Below are 24,461 nucleotides of genomic sequence, written 5' to 3' on the forward strand. Positions count from 1 at the left end.
TTTTGGAGATTTTAAAAACAACCTTGGCTTTTAGCATTCCAAGAAGCTACTCCTCCCGGTATTGTGTCTTCTAGGAGGTTGATAAGTCTGCCTTCCGTGGCTTTTTCCAGTAGTTGAAGAGAAAAAAATTGTTGAATCGAACCTGGTCAAGGACAGGGTCCTGCGTCCCACCTCCCTTCCTGCTGATACTGGCCCCACTAATCAACCCCCTTAGGGGTACAGCTACGGATCAAGCCAACCGTAAGGTAATATCACACAGCCTGCATTTCTCCATCTACACCTCGAAAACGGCCCTGAGGATCAACTAAGAAAAGATACATGAAAATGCTTGAAAGTCCCCCAGAGTCACACGGTTGTCACTGTTTACTATGACTCTGCCACCAGCTTCTGGGAATGGAGAGACACAGGGACTCAGCGAGCACCCTGCTGTTGCGGAACAGATGAAGCTGAGGCCCACACTGCAGAGACAGACATTCCACGCATGAGAGGGTGCCAGGGACACAGAGAGCAAACCGGAAACCCAAACGCAACATCGCAACGGCTGGCGGTCCACATCCCAAAGGAGCTGCCTGCCGACAAGGCAGCCTTTGGAAGGAGCAGCAGACATATAGTTAGTTATTGAATCCTGGTCTGTCTCCAAAGCACATGCTTTTCGGTTTTTTTTCGCTACGTCACCTCCATTCTCCTAAAGAGCTCCTTCCTCTCCTGTGCTCAGGGGTCTATTCGAGGCATCAGAAATATAGCCACTGTGCTGGCTGGAGGATCCTGACCAACAAACTCTTATTAATGGTGAATAGAGCTCGGTGTAAAACTCACCTGTGCTAGTGTGCTGTGTCAGGCGAGCCTGGCAAAGGTGGAGAATTGATGACTATTGATTTTTACAGAGCAGGCATCTGAAATATGACTAATGACAGCAATAAAGGAGTCCTATCAGCCTGACAGTTTATTTCAAAGTGGGTAGAGGAAAAATACTGAATGAAAGCCCTGTTTGTTTGTTTGTTTGTTTGTTTGTTTGTTTTAATCCCAGTGCTGCCACTAACCACTTTTCTGTCCTTGGACAAGTTACTTAACCTCTTGGACCTCTTTGGTCACCTGTGACATGGCACTTACAGACTACATCACAATCTAGGTCTCTTCTAGTTCCCAGGCTTTGCATCTCCATGTTCCGAAGAAAAGTCAAACTCTAGTTCACTGTTTGTGTGACATGTACTTTGCAAGAAAAGAAAATGTCCCTTTTTTCTCTCTCTCCTCTAAGCACTGTGTTCAGAGTCTCGGAATCTAATGTGTCAATTTCCTGGAGATCATGAATATCTGCAACAATATAATATAATGTTATATTATAACATATAAATGCTATTATATAAGAATATGGAGCCCCTTTGAAGGAAACCCCTACTCTTTTAATAAATACATATCGTTTATTCAGTTGACATCCTTAGAGTGTAATGGGCTAGTAAAGACATGGCCGATGTGAAGCGGAAGGTGGTGAGGGCCACGAAGGAGGTGTGAAGGAATGGCAGGATTCAGCTCCTGTCTTGCAGGTTAGAGAAGGCTTCACAGAAGGGGAGCCAAATGAACTGAAAACTGAGTACCATTTCAACAGGTGGAGACTCGGAGAGCCCTGCTTTAGAAGACGATGTAAAGAGAGGACGGAGCCACAGGTTTGGGGAGATGGTCCGGGGATGGAAAGTAAAGGCTGGCTACAAGTAGGGTGACCCTACGTCTTAGTTTCCCCATAACAGCCTCAGTTTATACCTTCTCTCCTGGTGTAATTACTAACAGTGCTTCTTTTCATTCTCGACAAGCGTCCCAGTTTGGATGACGAATTATATAGTCGCCCTGGCTATAAGTGATGCTCTTTCAGAGGCTGAATCTACACATAGCTCATGGGACCTGAGAGGTAGAAAGAGGTGGTGGGAATGACTCTAAGCTCGCCAGCCAGCGGTTACCTGGTAAAACAGAGGTAAAATGGGGGGGGGGGGGCGGGGAAAGACATCACAAAGAGTTACCAATTAGGAGGAATAATTTTGAATTCTGTTTTAGATCAGAAAGATAGAGCTGGAGGAGAGCTGGGCCCCAGTGGGAGACACAGTAATTGCTAATTTCTGGGTAGGCTGTTAAGGTATCTGTGTGGGTAGGCAGATGTCAGGGCTAAAGTAATTACTATGAAAAAGTAGGAGTTTGGGGAGAGCCTGGGCCTCTTCCCTCTGTACTCCTAACTCTTTTCTGTCCCCTTTCATCAGAATACCCCCAAATTATATATACTTCACTATGAGAATTTATTCTGCTTTTTCCCCCCTATATTTTATTCACTGTTAGTTAAGAATCAATGACCATGATCAACAGATGAGGAAGTATGCCAACCAAATAGGCCAGAGCCACACAGCTATCTGTGGTTGGGTAAAAGTGCCCTTATTTGCCCCGGGGCCCTGGAGTGAGGCTAGCTTTTCACCTCCATCTCTTCTTTATGATGGGGAGACTCATGCCTGCGTCCGAATCACAGATATGCTCTTGGGAAGCACGGTGTTGTCCTTGGCGGAAGTAAATGGCGGCAGCAGGGCTTGAAGGGCCCATGACTCCAAAGTCAAGTGCTCTTCACCCTGCACCCTCTGTAGCTTCCCCTTTCTAAGTGGAGCTTGGCTCCCAGTTGGGCTAGGGCGGTGTGATGACATTTTCAGAACTTCAACGTTCAGGAACTTTACGTAAGACTCCGGTGGAACGAACAAGTCATTCTGGGTCTCCTGGCCCGTCCCACGGGACAGGGTCGCTGCTCTGTCCCCGGGTCTCCATGCTGCTCCCTCCTGGTTGCCAGTGTGGCCAAAGCCCTGCCTTATTGTGTCTGGGATGTCATCCCTCTCCAAGCAGGCTTTCTGCAGAGGCCTAGCACCAGGGCTGGCTGTTGTATTCTGACTTGCAGGAATGGTTGCTGGCTACTACTATACACAATGTTGTTGAAACAGGCAAGGAGCCGACCCGAGGCTGGGCTCCCAGGGATCACTCTCAGATCCACACTGCCAAACTCGTTTTCCAAGGGAACCTGGGTGACAAGGCCAGTTTACTGCAGCTGTGGTGCAGGGGTCAGGAGGCTGCCGCCATCGCTGCTGCCACCCCATTGCCACAATCGCCTCACGACGCCCATGAATGTGGTGACCCAGACACTACAGTGCTGTTGGAATAGGGAAGCCACTGCTCACCCCAACCTCTCCCAACCCAAGTAAACATCTGTGACTTTGCTAGGCAGCAGAAAACATCAAAGCAGCAGGAAGGTAGTCTCTCTCTCTCTCTCTCTCTCTCTCTCTCTCTCTCTCTCTCTCTCTCTCTACTCCACCTCCCAGATCTTCCTAGTTCACCTAATTGGCAGAATCTAATTTACTCTAGACTCCTAGCTGCAAGGGAGTCTGAGGAATGTAGTTTAACATTTTCTGGCCACTGCAGTGGAAGAGTTTAAGATGGATGCTGAGTGCCACACCACTGTATCTACCATATATGGTGAGAAAAAATATTGCTTATGATAAACATTCTAAAGATTTTCTAAATGATTCTAGATTAACATTTGTTTACTAAAATTTTAAAAATCTTGTCTCTGAAGATGATGAGCACGTTCACATTTGCTAAGAGTCCTCTTAACCATCCCAAGGGTGACTTGTGTTCACCAGCGTCATCATGGCAAAGTTCAGAGGGTTTCTCATCCATTGGGAGAGTAAATCCTAAAAAGAATGATTCATGCTTTTTATTTTTTAAGTTATAGAAATAATACAAGTGTTATTTAAGTTTGAAAAATGTAATACAAATAGTTACCTATAATCCTATGTCATTATCACAACAACCACTTCATTTTTTATGTGTATATTTACATTTTTGTAAATTTAATGTTTATAGAATCTTGTTTTGTTTTTCAAACAGGCATCATAATCATTTCCTATGTTGCATGATATTACCACAACGTTTAATGGTCCCGTAACATTTCATTAATATGTGTGTCATAATTTACTTAAGCCATTCCTCTCTCGTTGAACGTTTAGATTGTTTCCAACTATTTATTACTCTAAATAATGCTTTGAAGAAGAACATGCATCTACAGAATTTTGTGTCACATTCTCAGAAGTGGGACAATGGGTTAATACGTATTGGTTAAAGGGTATTGCTTTTAAATGAATATCAACAGGGTTTGAAAAATGTTTCTTAAAAATCACGTTTGGCAAAAGCAGAAAAATTCTCCTCTAGCAAACGCTAAACACAGGGCTTGTTTCTGCCTCTCACGTCCTCGGCACTCATCTTGGAAGCCACTATTGGCAGCTACCAAAGATGGGGCAATCATTGGTGGCGTTGGCCTTGAAGCCCCTATTGACAATGCTCACATCGCGACCTGAACCTCGGAACCAGGGAGAGGGCAAAGAGCAGGCGCGGCGCCTTCAGGGGCTCCCCTCTTTCATATCTCCAAGCCCAGCTTTCCTGGCCTGAAGCCTCCACTGGATAAGGTGTCTGGTGTCGTAGAGGTTGATCAGCTAGAGCCAAGTCGTTGGCCTTGGAACATCTATATACATTTAGACATGCGAATGCCACGCTTTCACGGAGACTTCCACAAACAGGTCACTCCCCTACTTTTTGATGCCTTCCCCTTCCCCCAGATGGAGGAAAACAGTATCATAAATAAAGCAGCCTGGGTTGTACTTTATTTAAGCCAGTTTGAGATGAGTTTAAGAACTAAGAGACAGTCTTACAAGTCAAGCAAATGAAAGGCCGCTTCGCAGCCCTACTGTGGGACCAGATTTGAACACCTTCCAGGCATATCAGCCCCACGTAAAATGTGCTGGAGGTGCCTCCTTAGGGCTCCATCCTGATTACTACTTATTATCTTGGTGAGGCGTTTCATCTTCTTGTGAGGCAGGGTGAATTTAGTCTCTTTGTGAGACTAAGAGGAGGAAGGAATTTAGTTAGCTATTACGAGTTTGCAGTGAGAGGAAGAATTTCTTATAAGTGGGTGTTCTCCCCGACACAGCCGCCTAGCAGAGGACCTTGAGTTTTAACTGTCCCCTCCACAGTATATGATCTCAAAGGGGGGTGCACCACTGCCGTCTCGCAGCATGTCCTCGATTCTCCACCTCCACCCCATGCCCACGTGCGCCCCACACCCACCCAAATCCCGCCACCATAACCGCTCCATAAATGACATTGGCGGTAACTGCCCCCACCTCCAGGCCTTAGGAATGCCCAAACTTGCTGAGCAATACAGTTTGCAAAAGCCTGGGCTGGGCTGGGGTGGGGTTGGGGCGGGGGTGGGGGGGACGGGCGATTTCTCCTGCGCCGCTGCCCCTGCTCCATCCCTACGCTGCGGCCCCGCTGACCGTTCCTAGGGACCACCCCTCATCGCCCGCCCCAAGCGAGGCACCACCACCCCGAGGCGGTACAACTTCCCGGGACACCCCAACGTCTCCTCTCGCCCCCGTCCGGTTGCTTGGAAATGTGCACAGGGCAGTGACGTCACACAGGGAGGCGGGTCCCCGCCGGGCCGCTCACCAATGGCGCGGGCGCGGCCGGCCTCTTCTTCTCCAGCGATTGGTGTCCTGGGCCCCCGCGCTCCACCCCAGCCCGCCATGGCGTCAGGCACCGCAGCCCCGGGGAGGTGGTTCCCACTTTAAGAAGTGAAGTTTTCCGTCCCCTCCCCCTCCCTGCCCACCTCCTGCAGCCTCCCGCGCCCCGCCGAGCTGGCGGATGGAGCTGCGCTGCGGCGGCGTGGGGAGCCAGGCTGCGAGGCGCAGGATGGATGGGGACGGCCGAGATGGCGGCGGCGGCTGCAAGGACGCCGGGTCGGAGGACTATGAGAACCTGCCGACCAGCGCCTCCTTATCCACCCACATGACAGCCGGAGCGATGGCCGGGATCCTGGAGCACTCGGTCATGTACCCGGTAGACTCCGTGAAGGTGAGGCGCGAGGAGACTTCGGCGTCGGGGCGAGCGGGGAGGCGAGCGCGCGTGCATGCGTTTGCATCCCGCGCAAGAGCAGTCCGAGGCAGCGCCCCGAAAGCACGCTCCCCCCGGGCCGCGGCGCCCCGAGGCTCTCCGGGAGCCGGCGCGCGCAGCCGGGGCGCTGCGGCGCGCGCCGCGCAGCTCCTTCCGCCCCCGGGGCCGCCCCTCCCGAGCCCACGAGGGTGCCCGGCCGGTGCCCGCCGGCGCCCAGCCGGCGCCCCGCACGGCCGCTCGCGCCGCGCTCCCGGCCGCTGCTGCGGGCGCCGCCGGCTTCGGTGGCGGGGGCGGGGTTCCCAAGGGAGGCGAACGAACCGTGCGGCGTTGCACACTTACTACGCCTGGCCACGCGAGCCGAGCGATTGGGGGGTCCCGGCTGGCTCGGCGCTGCTCGGGCCGGCGCGCCCGCTGCCCGGGGCGCGGCGAGAGGCGCCCGCGCGCGGGGACCGGGTGGCGCCGGCTGCCACACGTGCGCCGTCCGGAGCTCGCTCTGAGAAACGTGGCCCCGGCCGGCCGGGCCGACCCGGGCGTGTGGCGTCCGCTCCCTGGGTGTTTTGGGGAGTGGCAGGGTTTCTTCTTCTCTTGCTGATTCAGCGGCGCCCAGTGTGATCCCGTTTCCTTAGGATCCCTGCGCCTCTCTCCCTGGAGTTCGGGCAGCCGAGCTGCAGGGAGGCTGTGAGACCTACCGTGACGTTTGCTCGCTCTGTGTCTTGCTGCAGGGAGGTGGGCAGGCAAGGAGAGCGTTGTGCTATCCAGCCCTGGCTGTGGGTTGTGTAACAGGCACTCAGTTCACCGGACACTTCCCCAGGTAGTTTAAATGCATTTCTGCAAGGAGGCAGTTGTAGCCAGGCGCAGTTTCTCTGTTCCGCAGACAGAGAGCTGCCCCCTGTCAGCCTGTTCAGGACACCCAGTGGCCAGGGGATACTGGAGTGCAGGGGAGTCCTAGTAGAACTGACACACTGCATTTGCGTAGACCGAGCTCGTCTAATGAATACGGCAGCCCTGAGGATTAACAGGTGAAGTCGAAGCACAGAGAGGGGAACTGCTTAACCTGCTCAGGCTCATGCTCCACCTGTGTCCTCAGACTCCAGCCTCACTGTGCTTTGGAAAATTAGGGGCCTCTTTTGAAAGGCAGGGCCCACAGAGCTCCCTGCCCTCCCCAACCCCCAAACTGGCAGCTCTGTCTTATTGCTGATACTGGCCACACACCAGCTCTGCGAAGGCCAGAATGTCTAACTCAGAGGGCTCCCCTGCCCTGGGCACGCTCTCTCGGAGTTGGTGGAAGGGATGGGGGAGATCTTGTCTCTTAGAGTTTCAAAGCTCCTCCAGGAAAGACCCTGGACAGGTAGATACCAGGTGGCATTTGTCGAGGAAGGAATCCCTCACATGTAATAAAATTCCTCATATTTGAAGCTGTCGTCCCAAGAGCCTCGGACAGAGTGTGAGGAGAGTTATGGGCAGGGAGATGTTATCTGAGCAGCCACCAGCTGGGTCGTGGAGATGAATGTTCCATCAAGGAACGACAGCACTTCTGAGGCCCTTAGCCTCGGATCTGAGTTTGGCTCAGAGCATCATTTTAGCTTATCTTTAGGATCAGAAAAAAAATTAGTTATGTCTTCTGGCATAACTTACGCCTTTAACACTCGAAAGAGGCATTCATCTGACGTGTTTAAAGTCTGTGATCTGTGTTTGGTTTCTCCCCTGTCCCTTAGATGGTGCTATGTTTTGACACAGATGTCACTGTGTACTTAGTATGACCCTCCGTGGCAATTTTCAGCAATGGCAGTTGAACATGGTGTGTGTGGTTGAAGGAGCCGGTGTGGCCGTCACCTTATAGGGCTGGACTGTAAAACGAAGTCTCGAGTTAGCTAATGAGTAAGGTTTTCTGGGTCCTGGGATTCTAACTCTGATCCCAAATAATGACCTGCAAGGCTTCTTCCATTTTTAAGCCTGAAGATTTTTTTTTTTTTAAAAAAAGCATCTCTCATTTTTTTGCTAAAACATTTTTGGGAGGGGCAGCAAGGCTTATTCTTGTATATTTTTTTCAGCTGAGAGAAAAGGTGCAGAGAGAGTTAAGTGTGTGAGCCCCTTTGCAGGACCCCCGTGAGACCGCAGCGGAGTGCCAAAGTCTGCCAAGGTCAGCGCGAGATATCCATGCTGCAATCATGGCATTGCTTCAACTTGGGGAAACCTTGACTGTGTTCTTAGATATTTTGGTTGATGGCGACCCAGTGAGTCAGGAGCCCTGGCTTGGGTTTCAAGCCCTGCCCCTAACTTGCTTCATGCCTTAGGCACTGTTCTGTGCCTTTGTTTTGTCACTCGTCAATAAAATGGGGGCCCTGGACCAGTTTCTATGTTTTCTTCCCATTTTTAACCTGTTCCCCTTTCTGTGAACACAGAACAACACCCATTGCCCTCTTAGGTTGCTTGAAATGCCAGGTAATTATGTCAGCTGAAGCCACATCAGCGTAAATTGTATCTCGGAAGAAAAAGTTGTATAAGGCACACATTTAGGAAGTTAAAGGGGAGTGTTGGGTGGGCCTGGTTTTTCCGGTTTTTCTGTCCTCGTTAAGTGTGGACCGGAGCTAAAGAGTCTTGGTTTTGTGGTCATACCTGTAGAAAGCCAGCGTTGCTAATGCCTGAGATTGTAATAGTAAATACGTTTTTCCGCGAAGTCCCATCCCACCCTCGCCAATGTCACTCTCATGACCTGTGTTTTTCAAACTGTAGGTTGTCACCCATTAGTGGGATCCACATTTTAAAAGAGACTGGATTGGTGAGAGTGCAGAAGACGGATGTGCGTGGTGTGCGGTAGGCGAAGTCTTGCTCCGGGGAAATTCCGTTTGGGTTTTGTGTGCAAATGTGCGTGTCCCTGAGTGGCTCTGTGAAGTGAAAGAGGTCTACAACCAAAGAAGTAAGAAACACACACACCCCGATGATTGTGAATATGAATCTCTTGAGCTGTCAACAGCCTGTGATTACTAAGCAGATATTCGGAAGACTTTTGGCAACTTTTCCGCCCCTTCCTGTGTCTTCCTCACCTGGTCCCACACTGGTTGGCTGTGAGCGCTCTCTTAACCTATCAAGGGCCAGGCTGCCAGGACCCTTGGCTGCAGGTTTTCTGTTGGTTCCGAGCCCCTGCAGGGGGACCGAGGCAGAGAGCGTGGGGACTCTGGGGGCTTTTGCCAAATGGTCAGCAAATTACTCGTTCCTCTCTAACTGGAGTTTGCAGCAAGTTTTCCATGACCTTCTTCCTGGTGCTCCAAAAGTGGCAAGTGGCGTGGTCACCTAGACCGAGCACTTGGGGTGGATGTGAGAACCCCTGGTCGGCAGTGCTCGAGACTGTGGGGAGAATGCCAGGTGGGTGGAGGAGGAAATTCCAACCAGATTAGGCACACTTGTAGACTGTAGACCGTGCTGAGTCCCGCCGTGGTGCAAACGGGCAAAAGGAAACAGGAGAGATTTGAAGCGAGGGAACTTCCGCTGACCCCTTCACAGCCCTTCTCTTGCTTTGCTCAGGGAAACTGCTGTCCTGAGCTCGGCTAGGAGGAGCCCTTCTTCCCAGCCAGGGCGCAGACGGATGGCTGACAGCATTTTCTCCAGGAGCCGGTGGGTGCTGAGCTAGTTGGCAGCCTCGGGGCGATCTCAGGGTTAGGTGCCGGCTCTGCTGGGCTCTGAGCAGCACTGAGGCAGGCAGGTGCCGGGACAGTGCCCTGTTCCTCACCTTCCGAGTCTGCTCCTCACGGTCCCAGCAGCACAGGCTGGGGAGGGCGAGGCAGGGAGGGCGTGCAGGCAGCTGCCAGGGTCCCCTCCCACTTCAGTGCCTTTGAAACAAAGTGCAGTGTGGTTGTTGCTGTTCGGCTTCAAAAAGGCGTGAGATCCCCGATTGCTCCAGTTCTTGCAACAAAATTAGTGATTTTTCTGTCTCTCTTCCCCTGTCTTGTCTCCTCAGATCCCCTCCCGCCCCCTATTCTGTCCGTCCTCCTTCGATGGGAGGTGCTTTCCTGGAAGGTGGATTTGGGAGGGGCCCGGAGTCAGAAAAGGAGCATTCTTGAACTTTTCTTCTGGCTTCTGCGGCATGAGCGCCCAGGCAAAATGCTGGTACCTGGCACCCGCGCCCTGCAGCCTGCGCCCTGCAGCCCACTGCTGGAGGGGTGTGGGCGGAGGTCCCACCCCGTCCCTGAGTCAGCACCTGGCCCCACATGGCAACCTTCTGCCGCCCTGACCCCTCTCTGCCCATAAACGGGAGAGGTGTAGGCTCAGAGGGGAGAGGGTTTGGAGGGGAACCCCTAGCATGATTAGTGGATAGTGAGGGTGATCTCGGGTGACTTCAGCTCATCAGTAGGAAGAGGCACTTGGGGCTTAATATTAGGGAGAGATTTAAGTGACCGCTTTGTTTAAACCACACAGGTGTGCACGTGAGGATCGGGTGGGTGTCGCAAGCAAGGGCGAGAGGTGCTTGGTGCAGTTCGCTTCCTGTCCCTCTTCCTGGTTTCCGTTTGGGCAGGTTTTAGCTACCTGTGGCCGCCTCATTCATGAGGGTTTTTATTCCATTGCTCTCTGGAGCGGTGACCGATCTGAGGAGTTCAGTCCCATTCCCCTGTTTTATAGGCTTGGGTTCTTGACTTCCTTCCAACCCAGGAGTGTTGCCATTCCCTGACCCACTGAACGAACCGACTCGCTGGTGTTGAATGAAGCCTTTGGCAGTCTCTCTTGGACCCCAGAACCTTCTGGGTCTTTTTCTGTCCCCCCGCCCCCAATACCCAACCTTTTCTTTTAAAACATTTTTCTTTTGGCCTGTTTTTCACCTTCAGCAAGCAGTGCTGGCCCTTGGTGCTGGCAGTAGACACTTGTCGACGCCTCCTGGTGTTTGCTGGATCCCTCCCGGGGGCACGTGGCACCCGGAGCCTGCCCCCCTCCCCTCCGCTCCCCGCCCTGCCTCCACCGCGAGTGTTCATAGCGAGTGTTCATAGAGGACGTTTTTCATAGGACGCTTATGTCTAATTACTTCCCTTTGCTTAACCGTAATCCTTCCGTCAAGACCTGCTGAGCTAGGATTTCTCACCCTCGGAACTATCTTGGGGAGATGCTGATCCTGGTCTTTGACTTCCAGGACACTTAGCTTTCCTGAGTTGTAATTTCCTTATCTGTGAAATGCAGATACTACTTTTTTTTTTAGCCTGCTTTCTCCCTCCCTACCCAACTTTCCGTTGCTTCCGTCTTCCCTTACTTGGCACGGTACCCGCAGAAGTGCTTTGTAACTACCTAGCTTTCTTACCTCATCACCGAGTTCTCCTTCTGCTTCCTGGTTCTGGTACCGGTTCAATCACAGGTGGTTCCCGTCAGCTCAAACCCCGCCGCCGTCGGGCTGGGCACGGGGCTGCTGCCTTCTCTCTGCTACTCGACCGCCCTCTTCGCAGCTTCTCTCTGGAGCCCCGGCCGACCGTTTGCACCAGCATCAGGCTGTCTTCTCTCTCTGCCGTCTGCTCACCCTAGGACTCCGGCCCGACTTGTCGTCCTGGGAAGCAGGATAGTGGAATGGGGTAGAGTTTGGACCCTGAGCCAGACTGCCTGGACCGGGTCCCGGTTCCCACGTGGGTGTGATCTTGGGCACGTTTCTTCGTCTCTCTGTGCCCAGTTTCCCCATCCGTAAAAAGGGAGAAGGATGGTACCAACGTCCCGCAGTGGCTGCGAAGGTGCAGTCCTGAAAGCACGCAGAACGGTGCCCGCTGTGTGGCGAATGCTCTCTAGGTGCCATTGTCACCGCCATCAATGCGATCCGAGTCACTCTCCCTCATTCTCTTCCCACGTAAGGTGTGGGGTCACAGATCGCTTCTCCACCAATCCCGTCAGCACCCCGAGAACGTCCCCTCTCAGTCACCACCTGAGTAACATTCAAATCCCGCTGTTGTTTATGGACGGCCTTCACCTCGTGGGGCTTTGTCCCCGACCAGAACCTTCCTGTCCCTGAAATCTTAAATTCGGGTGCCGCGTGGCCTGGCCACGGCTTTCTCACGGTCACGGTGTGCACGGCCGTCCTGCGCCTCATTGGCCCCCCTGTCGGCCCGCCCCTGATTTCCTCATCTAGCCGGGACACTGCGGCCCGTCCCTGCAGCCCCCGGGCCCTTTGTTTCTGTGCCTTCGGCCCTTCTAACTCGACCCTGCCCAAATGCCGACCCCGGGCTGACGGCCGGGCAGCGAGCCCTTCGGGATGAAAGCCACGCGGTGCCTCTTTGGTGCTAGTGTGCCCAGCCCTCCCTCTCGGGCCCTCATCCTGTCGTCCGTGTGTCTGGGCAGCTCGCTGCTGTGCTCCCCGACAGCCGTTTCGGACCGTGCTCTCGCTCCCCGAGTCCTCACGCCTCCTTCTGTTTTTTTCAGCCTCTGCGTGGCATCTTCCTTCCTGGTTCGTAGAGGAACCAGGACCCCAGTCAGATTCATCTCCCTTTCACTCTCTTCCTACGCACCCATAAGGTAGGAGGGTCCTTCCTCTTGGGCGACTCAGCGGGGCCCGGGGAGGGCGAAGTGTGGGAACCCCTCGCACCGGGAGCCGTAGCCTGGCCCCACACCTGGGGCACACTGCTCGCCCGCTCTAAGCTCGGTTTCCTTGTGTGCGAAGTGGCAATGTGAATACCCGCACCTGCCGCACGGGTTGCTGGAGGAATTAAGTGAGGCTTTGGCTGCAGAGTCTGGTGTGTACAGTCTTGGTAAATGGCCGCGGTGGCAGGTGTTTTGGCCACCTCTCTTTTGAGTAACCCAACCCCTGTTCCCCCATCGGTTATCGGTTCCTTCTTAAAATCATTCGCAGGTCCCATCTAAAATCACAAACCGACCATACTCAGCTCACCTTGATCCCATGGGCCCCAAGTGCTTCCCTCTTGATTCCCGGAAACAGACAAACTCTTGCTGCTGCTCTTTTTATTTTTTTTATTTTTCCCTCCTGAACATAATAGATGTTATGAAAAGATCCTTGACCCTTGGTGTGCCACCTTGTCACCCCTCAGGCCTCTGGCTTCCGTGCCCGCCGCTCCTCTGAAACCTCGCGGAGGCTGCGAGTCATCTTCCCGCTGAACCCAGTCCTTGTTCTCCTGACCCCTCTGGTGCTGTCTGACCCTGTCCCTGCCCAGGTCCGCCCTGCGAGGCGCTCCCTGTGACCCTGAGACCCCGTAGCCCCCCGCCGTCCCCGCTTCAGGTCTGGCTACTGCGCGGTCCCTTCGTAACCTCCCTGGTCTCCCTCAGAGTGCTGCCCTCCACCCTCTCTTCCTCCCCCCGGGAGAAGAAAACGCGTCTCAGTTTTCACCCGGGTCCTGATAGCTCACAGATCAGTGTCTGCGGTCCGGTCTCTCCGGTACCTGGGTATCCAGTTGCCTTGCAGATGTGCCCACTTGGCTACCTCCCAGGCTCCTCCTCGACCTCGGTGTGTCCAGTGTGGGTGCCCCGACTCCCCTCGGCCTGCGTCTTGGCCTGGGCCTCCTTCCTCAGAAACGTGGTGGTCACCTGCAGCTCTTCCCCCACCCCTGCCCCCTGCCCTTCTCTCTACCCACCACGTGCCTCAGAGACCGACCTGGCCGTTCCTGCGTCCGTGACATCGCTCGAGTTCGGCGTCCTCTCCCTGTCCCCAGGGAGACTCGATTCGGGGCACTTCGCTGACTCCCTTTCATTGACAGCTCCCCGGACCCCCCGAGTCCCAACTGGGGACACCCGCCCCCCATACCTCACCGACACTCCCTTACTGCCTCTCCCTGCTTTGTTTTCCTCCACGGCACTCATGACATTCCAACCCGTGATCCTGCTTACGTCTCTTTATTATTTATATATTTCGTTTATGTTTATAATGTTGATGATGTTTGTAGTCCGTCTTCCCTCCTTTGGTGGGCAGGAATTTCTCGCTCTTTTTTGTGCTCGGGCGCTTTCCCGTTGCCAGAAACAGGAGCCGGCACATAGTAGGTGCTCCGGGGAGTGTCTGTGGACTGAGTTGCCGCAGATCGTTCACGGCCGGTCCCGCTCGCTCTGGCCTCGGGGCCAGCGGCGGTGTCCTCGTCGCGAGGAGGGAAGAGTAACGGTGCCCGTCTGCCCGCCTTGCAGGTCCCCTTGCTGCGTCGAGAAAGAAAAGGCAGCCAGGTTTGCAGGGAACAAACCTTTCGACCGTTTAAGAAGCATAGAGCAGTCTGCAGATGCCCGGTCACGGTGTTTCTTATCAGGCTGGGGTCCCGTTGAAGGGGGAAGGTTCGCCCATTGGAATGGGAAAATCCCCTTTTTAGGGTGCGGCATGGCGGGTGAGTGGGGCCGAGGAGCAGCCGCATGGGGGTAGTGCGCTGTGGGTGGTGTCTGCCCAGCTCATGGTCTCCTAGCTGTCCCTTGTGCCTTCACAGTAAATCCTGAAACTCCCTCAGGTGGCGCGGACAGAGGCCCAGACCCTGCCCCCCTCCGGCAGGCCCCCCAGACAGAGTGAGACTCGGCGCAGGTACTCTGTGAACCAAGGCACGGTGGTTTTAAAGAGACGTGAGAAAACGTGCTTTAAAAACTGCTATTAAACGAATGCCCGTTTTCATTTTCTTCCGTGTTGTGTTGTGTGTTTTTGCTTCGGCCACAGAAAGGCTTTCCCTGCCCTTTTCTTTGTCCTTTGTCTGTGGCAGGACAGGCAAGCCGCAGTTGTATCCCGAGGGGCCTGCGGAGTCACCTGGGTGGCCACTTCGTTCATTCCACACAGACCGAGTGTCCTCCCTGCCAGGCTCTGTGCTAGGCGTGGGACAACAAAAAGGAGTCCTGGTCCCTGTCCCCAGAGCACGCTTCCTGTCATTAGATCCTGAGCTTAGGTGACGGGTGCTCAGGCTGCCGTCTGGAAGGTCTGGTGCCCGCTGGGAACGGCCAGGGCGGCTCCTCTGCCAGACGCTCTCGAGTTGGCTCCTTCTCCTGCAGGAGACAGTGGCCCTCACTCAGCTCTACACAGTCCGCCTCCTCTTCCTCACTCCTGAGGTGGTGAGTCATTCTGGGAGCTGAAACTGGCTCGCAGAAGAAGGCACCTTCGAAAACATCCCCCACCCTGCTACCAGGAATCCCAGCCAGGTCGGGAAGGGCCGTTCAACTTGTGGTCACTACGGGGTGCTTTTTCTCTGAAGAGAAAGCAAAGGATGTTGAAATAGAGAGAAATCCCAGTGACAGCTTGGTCGAAGCAACTGTTGCGTAACAGGTTTAGAGAACGTCTGGCCCTCGTGGGTCATGTTGGGGGCTACAGCTTCCTGTCGTGGAGGAGACTTCCTCTGGGGCAGCCAGCCCCCTTGATCCAGGGGACCTATCCAGCAAGAGACTCCCAAAAGTGTGAGTCCGGCTGGCTCTCTCGTCGTAGCCACGACATTCGTTCCCTGGCACGGCTGTAAAGGCTGCATTGGAGATGCCGCTGTGGGCAGGGGCTGGAGAGGGGCGTGTGGGCATCAGACTTGTGCTGGTATGGAAGCCTCTAGAAAGGGCACCGAGCTGGCGCAGGGCGTGCAGGCACCATGAATTTGAGTCCCGGTCCCACCGTTAACCAGCTTTGAAACCTCGGGGGAGTTGTTTCTCTGGGCTGATGCCTTCCTGTCTAAGAGACTAATTTAGTCTCTTGGAATAATGTCATCGGCTTCCCTGCTTGACAGGGCTGTTGAGAAGCTCAGGTGAGATCACGTTTGTGGGTGGCTTTTATAAACCCTAACATGCCTAGCTAATGACAGATCGTATCAGAGACACTATGCTTACCGATTAAGAATAGAGCAGGTCACGTTAGCAGCACAGGTGCTGGGGCCAGGGTGGCACCTGGTCAAGTTACCAAAACCTCTGTGCCTTGTTTTTTCTCTTCTGTAAAACAGGGATAGTAACAGTACCCACCTAGAGTGTTACCATGAGAATTTATTGTGACACACCTAGAGTGTTAATAACAGTGTCAGGGACGTGGTAAGCACTCAATATTAGCTCCTGTTATGTATAAAAGGGTTACTGCTTGAATACCTAGTTATGGTTGTATGTTGCTGTTGCAATTACACACTGCAATGTTTCTGTATTGTTTCAACCTATATTCTGTCATGTGATCCTCTGAGCTCTCTCCTCTGGAGGTGGGGAGAGGAACTCAGGCCTCTTTCTGCTACACCGGAGCTGAAGGGGGAGAATCGAGGAAGGGAAGCAGGTAGGAGTAAGCGTGAGGTGCTGGGGTGCAGATTCAGATGTCAGTGGCAGAGCCCTTGAGCTGGTTCTGAGAGAGAAGACGTTGGGGCCCCAGCTGCATTCTTGGGAGGGAGAAACTAGAGTTGAGGGAGCGCCGGCCGGAAATCGAAGCAGGGCGTGGAACTTAGGGCTCTAACGTATGGGTAGGAGTTCCTCGGTCCAATTCTCCAGTACAGAGGGCAGGGGATGATGGCGAACGGTTGGTTACTGCTGCTACAGGATATTTTTGGCGCTTTCTGGCTTCTCTCTCTGGAGCAAATTGCAGCTGCTGTGGCATCGTCTCATTTCAGTAGGGCGTTGAAATTGGACTCAATATAGTGATCTGAATTTGGACTAGCCTGAGGATTCCTTTCCAGATCACAGCCTAAAAGTGATCTTTTGCGAGGAGCGTGACAGACATCAGAGTTCAGTGGTGTGCTAGGGCTGCACTTTGGCCCACCTTTCAGGCCCGCTTACCGAATCTGGGAAGAATACACAGCCAGGCTTGCAGCGAACACAGTTTAAAAAGTATAAAGCATGCTGCAAGTGCCAGGCCACGGCATTTGTTATCAACCCGGATCCTGTTCAAGGGGCGAGGTTCACTTGTGGGAATGGAAAATACAGGCTCCTGTTCCAGGGTCTGTAGGGATTCACTGCAGCTGCGTGGCCTTGGGCGACTTAACCTCTCTCCTTACACAGCGTTTCCCATCTGTTGGGTCAAGAGCAGGGTGGCCGTCTGCTGCCGCTGCCTCTTGAGCTGGGTCATGAGCAAGCAAGAGCCAGTTAGACTCCGAGCGGGCTCAGAAATAACATTTAAAATTGGTAACGCAGGACCAGCGATGAGAGGAGCTGCATGTAGCCACTGTGATGAAGGCTAATGAAGGACCAGTCCACTGGCGGGGAAGACAGCGGTGTGCCCTGGGCAGTTAGGGCCCGGTCACCTCTGTGGGGTTATTTTATGTGCTCACTTCTGCCCCTTTGAGTGCCAGGCAGATGAGGCTGGGGACATTCCCACCTCGGTCCCTATCTGTCTCTGCTTCCTTGTTTGCTCATGATGCTGACATAGAAAAGTAAGAGGGGAAGGAGGTAAGACAAAGATGCCTTTGTCTTGGGGTCCACTGGTCATCTTTACGCCACCCACAGCGAGGATTCTGCCGGCTGGCACCTGGCCTTGGCCCGGGCACGGACAGGGTAGTGTTGGCACAGCGGCCCGTGGGACGCCTACCAGCCAGGCTGGCTGGGACCCACGTCACGCCTGGTGCCCCTCCACGCCCCTGGAAAAGAGCAGGTCCCACAGCGGACCCAGGGCTGTCGAGGACCTGGCTTGAAGGAGCAGCGTGCTTAGCTGGTGATCAGACCGGAGAGGCGGGGAAGTCCCAAGCGCAGGATGCCCGCGCACGTGCAAGTATGCGAGAGGGCGGAGGGCAGCCCAAGGCGCGTTTTCACTGGGGAACCGAGTCACTGTCTCCGCTGCTTGTTTGCTAGATCACGCCGTGCCTTAGCCTGATCCACAGAAATGTCTCTACGGAGGCGGAGTCGAAAGGTGTTTGCAAAACTGCAACTTCATCCCCTTGGGCTTCATTGAGTGACTCGGTGAACCAGGAAGTGGGGTGTGACCATGTGTACCGGAGCTGGGGAGTCGGGAGGCTGACACCGGACGCCCCTCCCCACGGATGCCCCTGTCTGGCAGGGAGGACAGGTGCATGGATGGACCACTCCTATTGGGAGGTGATGAGCCCCTCCTCAGGGAGCCCGAACCTTGTCAGGAGGAGTCTAGAAAGGGCTCCTTGAGGAAATACCATCTCCCTATCTATATCTAGACCAAAGGAGACGTAAATGTTCGTACGGAGTCATAACGATTTTCTCTTCCCCAGAATGTCACGGCCTGTCCCCGAGGTGCGTGACCATCCTCGGGACACCTGAACCCACCCTGACACTCTGATTTTGGGGGTTCTGCTCTGAGCCTTCTGACCGCAGAATCAGCTCAGAAAGTTTTTTCGTGGTCGTGGTCACTACGTTAGGGGCTCCAGGCAGGACCTGCTCCCCCACACTGTCCTGAAATTTCTCCTCCTCCTTCTGAAATTTTAATTCTCTGTTTGGCCACCAGACAGCTAACTACTTAGTGGCTTCCAGGGAAGCCCGGCCTCCTCCTGGGGTGAGAACATTCACTGCAGAGCCAAGGCCCAGAGGAGGACGGAAACAAGGAGGAAGGGAGAGAAGCTGTTATGTCAGAGGCCTTTCTGCTCCAAGTTGGTACTTACTTAATTGGTGGCGTGAGTGGCACATGGCAGCTGGAGCAACGTCCAGATAAGTGGAGGTCTGGGGTTTGCCCTTCTTTACCAGCCCAGATCACAGTTTGTAAGGTGACGAGAGAGACCTGAGAGACAGTCTGGGTGACCACTGTGCTTTTTGAAGGGCAGAGGTCAACTTGGAGCCCATAGCACTGGGACCTGTTCTTGACACTCGGATTCACATTGTCATTCTTTGCTGCATTTTAAAGGCCACTGTGTAGCCGAACGTCTCTTCCTGCCCTCTCTTTCCCTACAGCCTTCCTCTCTCCGGTGGTACCACCTATAAAATGCAGAGGGTCCAGTTCCCTGGGCTTGTCCATCAGCCTCCAGCGATTTCGATGAAGGGCCTGAAACTGGGCTCCTGAGGGTTTCTCTCCTGACATCTGCATCAGATCAGGGTTTAGGCGTGTGCTCCTGGATCTCACGGCTTCTGGAAACTGAGTCCTGTTTCTCCAAAAAGGACAGTCTGGTGGCACAGGCACAAACCGGTGAACCCCAAGAACCCCAAGGCCGGCCGGCCCTCTGCCTCTGTGTTCGCGGATTCCCCTGGCACAGGAGGTCATTGGTGTGGAGTCTGTTTGCTGGGTGTTCTGCGGGAGGACTTGTGTGGGCCGTCGTAGGTGTCGTTAGATGGTGTTGAATTATTACTCAGATAAAACAGTCGGGATAGAAGCAGATTTGATCTGATCGAAGTAATGCCACAGAAAATGCCCTGTTGGGGGAGAGAGGTTGTCAGTGAAAGGGTTAAACACCTGAAGTGTATATGAGACCAGAGAACTTTTTTACTGTAATTGTGTTTTAAAAAAAATTTTTTTTCCTCTCGCGTCTTGGCTTCTCAAGACGATCACTGACTTAATGTACATGCATTTATTTTGCGGGCCAGGAAGGGTGATGCGTTAATGAATTGACTTGGAAAATGACTGAAGATTTAGAGTCGGCCCTTAGATCTTCAAAAATATCCGCTTCAGAAATGACTTTTCGTTGTGAAAACAATACAGTAACAAGAAGGAATGTGTCGACAAGCTGGAATGACTCTTAGCTCCTTCTCGGCTTCCAAAAAAGATCTTTAAGTTTCGGAAGGAGGTAAAGAAGGAGTCAAAACTGCAAGTTGTCGTGATGGGTGGGACTCTGTACAATTTTAAGTGGTGGCAGGGTCCACTTACCCTGGGAATTAACGCCGTTCCCCCCACAGCCTTCTGACAGTGAGCCGGCTGGCGATGCTCGCCCTGACCTCGGGGAGAACTGTGTTAAACTGTCCTTGAGTGTCTCTTCCAAAGGCCGTTTTTTTTGTTTTCTGATAATCCAGTCATAAGAAAGTATCTGAAATTCTCTTGCAGACCCAAAAAACTGGAAAGGTACCACAAAGCGGGGCTTTTACCAAAAGCTGCTTTAAACTGAAAACGTATCTCACGTCTGAGCGGACGAAGTTTGAGGGACAGGGAGAGAAGCTTCGTCGCCCCAAACCTGGCCTCCTGGGGTGTCCTTGAGTGAGGAGGGCAGGGAATGAAATAAGGAGAAGCAAGGCAGACGCAGATTCTCCCTCTGGATACACAGAACGTTTGCTTGTACCTTTCAGGGTGAATTGTGATTAGCTTAAGATGAGCAGAGGCCTACCAACTGAGGGACTCTGGGAGAAGCACTTCACTCGTCTGAGCCTCAGTTTCTGCCTCTGTAGAATGGAGAGATTGAACTAACACTAAATGCTCTCGTAGGAAGTTTACAGTTCTAAATTTTCCACTCTTTATTTCCCCACGGGGAACCATAACTTTGGGGCACCCTCTTTTGACTTTGCATGTGCAGACTTAAAAGCACTTTAATTTTATTTTATTTTATTTTATTTTGGAGAAGGAGGACGCTAGGAAGAGCCCTGCATGGAATTCTACCTGGGGCTGAGGGAGGAACAGCCAGTATATGATTTGGGGGCCCATATACCCCGAAGTGCCTGCCTAGAAACTACAGTGCATTTAATTTATTTGAAACCTCCAACTACAACACCTCAAGACTGCAAGCCATTCAGTCAGGCCATTCCAGCAATGCCGAATGGCCACAGCCCTACCCTGGAATCAAGGGGAGCATGTAGCAGATGCTTCTGGAAGGCCCTGTTTATAGCTCTCTGACTCCTTCCTGACGGGGACCTTTTACAAGTGCACTACCAGGAAGCTGAGTCATCCGGGGGCTCAGCCAGCAGGTCCAAGTGGCCGGCGTTGCCAGCAGCGCAGATGGGGCCAGCGCAGGCAGTCCAAGCAATTTGGGGGGGGGGGGGTGGCAGGGCGTTGGTGGGAGTGTCAAGGCCGGGGGGGGGTGGCCCGCAGTGGGGTCTCCCCTCATGGGGACGGGAGCCCGTCGCTCCCTGGGGTTTGTGCTCCCTTTAGATCCCACAGCGAGAGGCCACCCTTCTCAGCTTCCTCATTGCCTGCCCCCTCATTCCTTCTCTGTTCAGCAAGCCAAGGCCGGAGGCCAGGGCCCGACGGGCGGACACGCGGCTCAGAGGCAAACGTGGCCCTCCTGTGTGGGCCGCGGGTCGCAGGGCTTGGAGTGGGCTCTGGGTCCTTGTGCCTCTGTCCGGGCTCACCTCCGGGGACTTGACAGGTGGCTAGGGACACAAGCCTTCTCAGGGCCTCTGCCCCCGCCCCACCTGCCCCTGTCTCCTGTGCGCCACCTGCCTGACTCTCCCCAGCCTACAGGCCTCCGCTTCAAAGGCACCTCCAGGACCCCCGCCCCCCAAATCTAAACTAGGTCCTCTGCCTTTACTCTTGTAGCACTTAGAATCCGTAATTTTTTGCTTGTATTATTTTAGATTTACTCTTTCCATCCTGCTAGACTAGAAATTCCCTGAAGGCAAGGACTCCGTGCCTGCTCTGCTCATCCCAGGGCCGCTAGACGCACGGCCATTTAAGGAACGGGGAGTACTCTTGGGTAGAACAGCCCTGTGGTCTCGAGGCTTGAGGCTGCTGCATGCAGTCTGGCCGTGTGCTCCCATCCCCCACGCCAGCCTCCTCCTCTGTCCCGCAAAACCCTTCATCAGAGGGCTGCCATTTAAAGCGATTTAAATCATACACCTGAGCTCTTGTTTCTAGGATGAGGGTTTGAGTCAGCCTGAAGTCTCGCCCAGGATCGAAGGGTTCTCGCCATTCCCTCCGGCGTCCAGTAAAACTCAGCAGTGACTCCCTGAAAAACGCGCGCAGTAATTGGTACCTGCAGGTATTTGCACACGAAGTGGATTCCAGAGGTGAAAGCTGAGTCTTCAGTCTTCAGTATGGTCCCTTTGCTGTCCTTCCCCGCAACCCCGAGAACATCAAGCCTGGCGTTTCTGGTATTTTATCATCCTTCCTCGTGACCGTCTGGTATGAAAGGTGTGCGAAGAAAGCAGGGGAATGTCCCCTCCAGCTGCGACCCGGCCCCGCCTACACGTAAATCATCCCAGCGCTAGGGAGATAACCAGGTGGTGGTGTTGGTGGGAAATCTGGCTTCCGTAACACCTGGGGAATTTACCCCGGACATCTACGGAGACCTCTAGCGTTCCCTGAACTCCGGAGCTGGCTCCGATGGGGCTCCTGTCCTCGGCTGTGACTCCGGGTGGTAGGCTCCAGAAAATAGCGGGGTGGAGCAGACTTTGGAGCCCAGGTCCCCATCACGCTGATAGATAGCCGTTTGGAGAAGGGGCTTCAAGAGCCTGCTTTGCATACACCGCCGCTGGGTTACACTTAGCGCCTCTCTGAGCCCTGGACGACCGCGCGGGTGTCTGCTTTCGTCTGCTTTCGTTAACGCCCAGCGCCGGGGAGCCGAGGCCGCAGATGGGTGAGGCTGCCCTTCCCTCTGCGTTGCTCGGACTTTAATGAGAGACAGGCCTGCGGACACGTCACCTGACATAATTATAAGTAGAAGAATGAGCCAGAGAAGGCGGGCGACAGGGCTGCTTTGAAAACCCCTTTCTTCCTGGGGGGTAACAGGCTGATGGTGGGGCGCGCTGTCGAAGGCGTGGCCGCCGCGGAGGGCGTGGAAGCCGGTCTGGCAGCAGCCGGCAGTGGGGCGCCCGGCGCCCCGGGCCTGCCCGGGGTGGATCCCAGGAGCACCGGCACTCCCAGCAGTCCTGGCCCCCCCATCCCCCAGCCCTGGCGGCAGGGCAGTGCCTTGGAACCACAGGCCAACGTTTGGCTGCGTTTCGGCAGCCGCCTCCAAGCCTGAGCCGTTAGGGTCCTGATTCTCGGGGGAATTCTCCTTTGGGGTGGCACAGGCCGGAGCGCGGAAAAGGACAAGGGTAAGCCCTTCCTTTAAAGCTTTGCCGTCCGACCAGGATCGCCCGGGCTGACGTTCTGGGTGCTTCTTTCCAAGGCCCTGGCTCTGGAGCTGGGGATACTGCTGTGTCCAGGGGGGTCACGCCGTGCGTTCGCGACCCCTGGCCGCCTTCACCAAAGACAGACAAACACTGCTGTCCCAGGGGATAAAGGAAGCTGAGGAAATTATTTGATCGTGACAGGATTTCAGACGATGAAGTGCACGTGGAATGAGTTGTCGATTAGATTTAGGATTTAAAAATATATATACACATATATATATATATATATAGTAAAACATGCAAAACATAAAAAATTTACTCTCAACCTTTTTTAAAGTACACATTTCGGTGGTGTTCAGTATATTCACATTGTTGTGTCGCTCATCTCCGGAACTTTTTGATCCTCTCAAACTCAACCTCTGTCCCTATTACACAACCACTCCCCATCCCCACCCCCCCCATCCCCACCCCACCCCCCACCCCCGTCCCCGGCAACCACTGTTCCAACTTTCTTGTCTCCATGAATTTGATTATTCTAGGTACCTCGCGTGAGAGGAATCATGCAGCATCTGTCATTCGGGATGCTGTCTGCCTTCTTGCATCATGTCCTCAAGACGTATCCATGTCATACCATGTGTTAGAGTCTTCTTCCTTTCCGAGGCCGAATGCTATTCCATTGCATTTATGTACCACATTTTATCCATTCTCCCGAGGATGGACGCTTGGGTTGCTTCCGCCTCTTGGTGATTGTGGAATAATGCTGCTGTGAATACGGGTGTACGAATGTCTTTGAGACCCTGCTTTCAATTCTTTTGGTATACACCGGAAATGGGATTGCCGGTGCATATGGTAGTTCTATATTTAATTTTTCAAGGAACCACCATAGGGGCTGCACCATTTTCCATTCTCTACCAGCAGTGCACAAGGGTTCCAGTTTCTCCTGGATTTTTTTTTTTTGTACAGATGTGTACACGCCGAAGTATAGTCATGTAGATTTATCTCCCTCCCAAGTAAAACAACCCACACACATTTGTTTCTTGAAGGATCCTTTACCCGTTTTATAGATTTAGGTTGTTAGAGGCCAAAAAGGACCGCCTCAGACACAGTCCGTTAACTGCATGTGTTACTTGACGCATGTTTACAATCGTAGTAGACGGATGAGCCAAGCAGAAGAAACCTCCCAGCCCCTTGGGTCCGCCCGCCCGCCGGCGGGAATCCGCGTCCATGGCCGGCCAGGTGAGAGGACCGTGCGGGGTCCTCGGGGACATGGAGGCAGAGCTGGCGGGAGTTTGGACCTTCTGGCTTGTGGAGCAGGGTGGCTTGTCACACTCACTTTTAGGTGCGCGTTTTGGGGGTTGGCCCCTGTTAGAAAGGTGAGACACACTTGATGGACACATCCATGTCCTGCAGTGCCTCGTGGAGTAAAATCCAAGGGACCTGCTGGCACCCATGGGTGGGGCCCAAGTCCTGCCAGGTGACCGAGGGGTATGGGAGAGGGAGCAGAACCCACAGAGGGGTTACCTGCGCTCTGTCCTGTAGCGCACCTTGGCCCCACCTGGCTCTTTCCTTTAGCTCAGAGGCTAGCGAGTCCTTGAGCAGCGGGGAGGGCTTTTTCCACGGCGGTGACCTTGTGGGGACGGGGCCCAGTCGGCAGTTCAGGGGACCTGGGTGCTCAGGCCCCTGCCTCGGCCTCAGACTGTAGCACCAGTTAAAGGTCCAAAGAGCCGCCCTTGGCTCTGCTCAGCCAGGCCAGGTGAGTG

The 24,461-nt window shown here is 53.9% G+C and overlaps 2 protein-coding genes across 4 annotated transcripts in view; both read left to right on the forward strand.

The window, feature by feature from the left end:
* Nucleotides 1-5,639: 5,639 nt before the first annotated feature.
* The window catches only part of SLC25A37 (solute carrier family 25 member 37), a 34,106-nt gene continuing 15,284 nt past the window's right edge, over nucleotides 5,640-24,461 (forward strand). The window contains exons 1-2 of one of the 3 annotated variants that reach the window (XM_016141529.2): nucleotides 5,812-5,922; nucleotides 8,695-9,573. Coding sequence is in view for 1 of the 3 variants with exons in the window: in XM_016141528.2 (XP_015997014.1) it covers nucleotides 5,713-5,922 (210 nt within the window). In the remaining 2 variants the exon portion in view is untranslated. Of the gene's footprint in view, nucleotides 5,923-8,694; nucleotides 9,574-12,410; nucleotides 12,436-24,461 lie in introns of those variants that run through there. The other 2 variants (XM_016141528.2, XM_036233977.1) reach the window with 2 other exon arrangements.
* LOC118612465 lies at nucleotides 12,442-14,517 on the forward strand. The gene is made up of 2 exons (XM_036233978.1): nucleotides 12,442-14,237; nucleotides 14,355-14,517. Exons 1-2 carry the CDS (start codon nucleotides 13,337-13,339, stop codon nucleotides 14,411-14,413), a joined length of 960 nt encoding a protein of 319 aa, XP_036089871.1. The 5' UTR covers nucleotides 12,442-13,336; the 3' UTR covers nucleotides 14,414-14,517.

Source organism: Rousettus aegyptiacus, unplaced genomic scaffold, assembly GCF_014176215.1.
Source record: "Rousettus aegyptiacus isolate mRouAeg1 unplaced genomic scaffold, mRouAeg1.p scaffold_m13_p_16, whole genome shotgun sequence".
Lineage (NCBI taxonomy): Eukaryota > Metazoa > Chordata > Mammalia > Chiroptera > Pteropodidae > Rousettus > Rousettus aegyptiacus.

What these genes read in the sequence shown, in the direction of transcription:
- LOC118612465 (XM_036233978.1), top strand. Translation starts at nt 13,337, where the DNA reads ATGTGCCCACTTGGCTACCTCCCAGGCTCCTCCTCGACCTCGGTGTGT. An exon ending in TTTAGGGTGCGGCATGGCGG is followed by an intron (nt 14,238 to 14,354) that starts GTGAGTGGGGCC and finishes AAACTCCCTCAG; the next exon opens with GTGGCGCGGACAGAGGCCCA.